Raw genomic sequence first — 4,313 nt, 5'->3', positions numbered from 1 at the left:
TGCTGAATCTTTCTTTCTTCCTTTCTTCTTTCTTTCTTTCTTTCTTTCTTTCTTTCTTCTTTCTTTCTTTCTTTCTTCTTTCTTTCTTTCATCTGATCAGAGAAAGCTTTGTTTCTCTTCTTCGGAAGGATGTACGTGTACAAGACATTCCAAAGGATAGCCCACAACCGCCTCTTGACCTATATACCTTGCTAGATAGGCCTCCCACATCTCTGCTTGGATTCTCAGTTTCTCGCTACTCTCTTCATCGATATTGAATGGAGGTGAATAGAAGCAAGACGACGAGGAAGCACCATCGATTCTCTTCTTTCGCCCCTTGTCTATCCCTCTCGTCTGAGTATCATCTTCTTCGTGACGATCTGTCTTATCCTGCTTGCTTACTACCGAAGAATCTCTCCCCCTTTCTTGCTGGTCTCGTGAGACGTCACCTCTATCACCCCGTCTTGTGAACGAACTTAATTCACTGTTGCTATTGCTAGGAACCTGGCCTACAAGCGTGACTTTAGCGCGTATCTTATTGACGTTAAAGACCCCTGGAGAAGGAAAGTAGGCATAGAGAAGAGCCTCTGCTTCTTCGCCTGGGCGTAGATCTCCCATCTGCTGTACACGCTTGCCTACCCAGTAGAATCCATTACAGCATGTAGTCGTCGTTGTCGTAGAAGGGGGAGATAGAGAACCGGGAGGAAAGATGTGATCTAGCAAGGTTGACGAAGAGGAAGAAGAAGCTTGAGAGGGATAGACTTGACGGTGTTCGTGAGCCTGGTAGAGGTGAGAAGGGGCATTCCCTCCATTCAGATCACTCGTGCTGTAATTATGACTATGTTGAGTCGTATGCACATTTGTATGGTAACTTGTCCCTAGAGTTGCTTCATCCCCACCGCCATCTTCATCATGCTGACTACTGATCTTTCTGTTAGGATTTGTCTCTCTACTAAGATGATAAGAGCCATCATCGTCATCCTCATCTTCTTCCTTGATCATAGAACATTCCATGCCTCCCTCCCCCCCCCCTTTCTTCGAAGGAAATGCCTTGACGATACCTCCCTGGCCGCCTAACGTTTTCCTATCGAGGCTGATCGACGGTGAGGGGACACCTTCTTTCTCTTCTTCTATCTGACGGAGATGCTGCTGAGGATGAGGCGGAAGAGAAGGAGAAGGAGAAGAAGGTAGTGAAGCTTCTCCACCTCTTCCCCCGTCAAGAGAAGTCGTCGAAATGGATCGTAACCGAAATACAGGATTCGCAAAAGAGGTAGATGATCTTAGCATGTTGGAAAAAGACGAAGAAGATGACCACGCTGTAGAAGAAGGAGACAGATCTCCCCCCGAGGATGAAGAAGAAGACGTACATGTCTCTTCAGTTAAATCAATGAGTCGGATCCCTCCTGACGCGGTAAAGGAACTCCCCTTTGCCATGCATGTGCTGCTTCTTGTCCCTCCACCACCGCCGTCAACGCATGCATCGTCTTCATCCTCAGGATCTCTCGGTCTTCCCCCTTCAAGGGAAGTCGACTGAGATAACGACAGTTCACGTCGATGCTGATGAGCCACATCATGCAAATCCGCGCTAGCTCCTCCTGCCGTGTCAAGATGATCAAAATGAGAAGAAGAAGAAGGATTCTTCATCGTCATTCTTGTCACGCTGCTGTCCCTACTGAGAGAACCTGGAGGAGGAACTTCAACGTCTGTATTTGTATGAGCGGGAAGAGCCATAGATCTCTTACTCGTCGTTGGGATAGTCCCTAGTACTAGACAGGAACTTAGGGTATTGGAGATATCTCCAACGAGTCTCGAGGATGAAGCTAAAGACACATAGCTAGCTAGGCGACTGTCTCCTTCCCCGTTGGGCCCAGTAGCAGTCGTCAAAAAAGACGATGAGGTCTTCATCCCATAAGATCCCCCTGTGTGTGCTTCTCCTGAATGACTCGAATCATCTTGTTTGCCTCCTCGAGTGCGTTCACTTGCTCCTCTGGTATGGTGTGAAGGAAGAGATGAAGAAGAAGAAGAGGGCTGCTGCGAATGTATGTCTGCTCCTGCTATATTCTTGACAAAGCCGACCCCTACGGTCCCTCCTAAGAACCCTGCGACAGCGGAGACAGACGAAGGGACACTTAGGCCGACGACGCCTCGTGAAGGGGGAGGTGACGCATGAGAACCCCCCGGCCCTGACTTATGATGACTGGTAGGAACGGTCGAGAGATGGTGAGAATGTGATGAACCTAGATGACCTCCTCCGTCTGTCGTGACACCTGGATAATTGCAAGAAGAAGAAGAGCTTGCGCTGACGCCTAGGTTAGGGGGTGCATTGGGATAACATCCGCCTAGGCCAGGTGTATAGTCACCTCCCCCTAGAGTGGATAGAGAAGAAGAGGAAGAAGCGTTTGATAAGGAAGAAGGCGCAGATGGAGGATGAAGGGACGTTGGAAGAGAGAGGGAAGAAGAATCGAAGCGACTTGAGACACAAGGTAAGGGACAACACTGAGGAAGGTCTTGTATAGCACGCTGTAAGATCGCATTTACAGCTCGATGATGCAGCCTACTACTACTGCTATGATAGAGATGATCGATAGATCTCCTTCCACCCCCCATGTCTCTAGGGTTTCTTTCTGCTCCAGCTACATAGAGAGGCAGGGAAGTATAGAACTGACTATTATAGAAAGGCGACGAGTCAGAGGAAAAGTTGGAAGAATGCGAATAGAAGAAGGAAGAAGAAGAAGAGTGTGCGAGATCCAAAGGAAAGAAAGACTCATCTTCCTCTCCACTCCCCCCATTCTTATAAGAAGAAAGATGAAAAGGATAGAGATCAAGATTCTTCTTCGAACTATAGCCCTCCTCGGTACCACCATTCCTTCCTGAAGAAAGAGAGGAAGTTGTCTGACCTTTAAAGCCGGGGACATAGAAACGATCGGCATCTTCATCGATACTAGCATAGTAGTTCGAATTCTTATCACATCGGCCCCCCCCTCTGACTACAGTGATAGAATGGCTATCAGGAGAGATATCATGATAGATCATTCCTCTCTCTTCGTCTAATGTCCTCTCAACACCTGTCGATGCTGAGGGTCTTTGGTCATGGAGAATCGATTCCTGAGAAGAGAGAGGATAGTCACGATAATGAGGAGAAGGCGCTCGGCGAACTTTGAGGAGATTCGGATTCTTCATAGAAGAAAAGAAAGATAAGAAGTAAGCTCGATCATCTTGTAACGTATCTTGGAGAAAGGAAGGAGATATAGCTAGATCGCTTGCTGCTAATCGTAGGGGCAAGGCATGGCTAGCTGCGTTCATATCAGCGATAACCTCGACACGGATAACTAGCGTCGATGACGTATTCTTAAAGACAAATCGAATAGGGACAAGACTCCTTGAATACGTATACGGAGTAATAGCCACTCCAGAGGAAGTTAAAGTAGTAGTGGTAGACGAAGAAGATGGAGATGACGAGATGTCGGAGAAAGAAGAAGAAGAGAAAGAAGGATCAACAGGTGTATATGAGGTCGAAGCCCTTGTTGAAGATGCCGCTGCAATGGTAAGACGAAGCGGCAGGGAGGAAAGTCGCGGGCATAGGCAGATCTGTTAGACAGACGTTTGATCATCCGCAGAGAAGACAGAGAGGATAGAAATAGAGCAAGACAGATGCGCACCGAGAAGAAAGTGCCGTGATGTAAAAAGGGGAAGAAAAGAAAGAAAGACATTTATCGTCATAGATGAAACGAGAGACTTTCAGAGACATTCTGCCCTCGTGGAATATAAACCTCTTCATACAATGAACCTGCCCTCTCGCCTGTGGTAATAGTTCATAGTAGTCAGGCGCTCTCTCTGTCTTTCCTCATTCTTCTTCTTCTCGCTTAGTATATAGACGTAGAGATACAGAAGTTCACATACATAGAAAGACGAAAGAAAGAGAGACGACATGCATGTGAAGAAAGAACACACAAAGAGCGAGTCTAAAGGCACACTGATTCGAGTGCGGGGGGAGTCAACCGCATGGCGATGAGAGTGAAGAGACGTGAACAGAGACGGGACCTACTCGAAGGCATAGAAGAGACAGACGTCTCTCCCTCTCGTTGTGAGAAAAACGACTCCACACAGATAGAGACGAACACCTAGGCTCTTCATACATTCATTCACTCATCTATTCATACGCGCTGTCTATGGAGGAGAACGAATAAGAAGAAAAAGAAGGAAAAGATCATCTTCATCGAGAATTGCTTCTCTCACTCGGACTGCCCCTGCCTTCGCCCTCTCAAGTGAGAAGACTCCCAATAGACAACATCCATTGGAAGAGATCAAGAAGAGAGACTCCTTCTTCTTCTTCT

At 47.2% G+C, this 4,313-nt stretch overlaps 1 protein-coding gene across 1 annotated transcript; it reads right to left on the bottom strand.

The window, feature by feature from the left end:
- Nucleotide 1: 1 nt before the first annotated feature.
- CSUI_005115 (er-trafficking trapp i complex 85 kda subunit) lies at nt 2–3,567 on the bottom strand. Its single transcript, XM_068065294.1, has one exon. The coding sequence runs from the start codon at nt 3,280–3,282 to the stop codon at nt 97–99; it is 3,186 nt and encodes a 1,061-aa protein (XP_067922730.1). The 5' UTR covers nt 3,283–3,567; the 3' UTR covers nt 2–96.
- Nucleotides 3,568–4,313: the final 746 nt, after the last annotated feature.

This window comes from Cystoisospora suis (genome assembly GCF_002600585.1).
Source record: "Cystoisospora suis strain Wien I chromosome Unknown contig_2462, whole genome shotgun sequence".
NCBI classification, from domain to species: domain Eukaryota; phylum Apicomplexa; class Conoidasida; order Eucoccidiorida; family Sarcocystidae; genus Cystoisospora; species Cystoisospora suis.
This window is presented reverse-complemented; position numbering and strand designations above follow the sequence as displayed.

Bases quoted from the DNA above. Each gene is read 5' to 3' on its own strand.
- CSUI_005115 (XM_068065294.1), bottom strand. From the start codon at position 3,282: ATGAACGCAGCTAGCCATGCCTTGCCCCTACGATTAGCAGCAAGCGAT.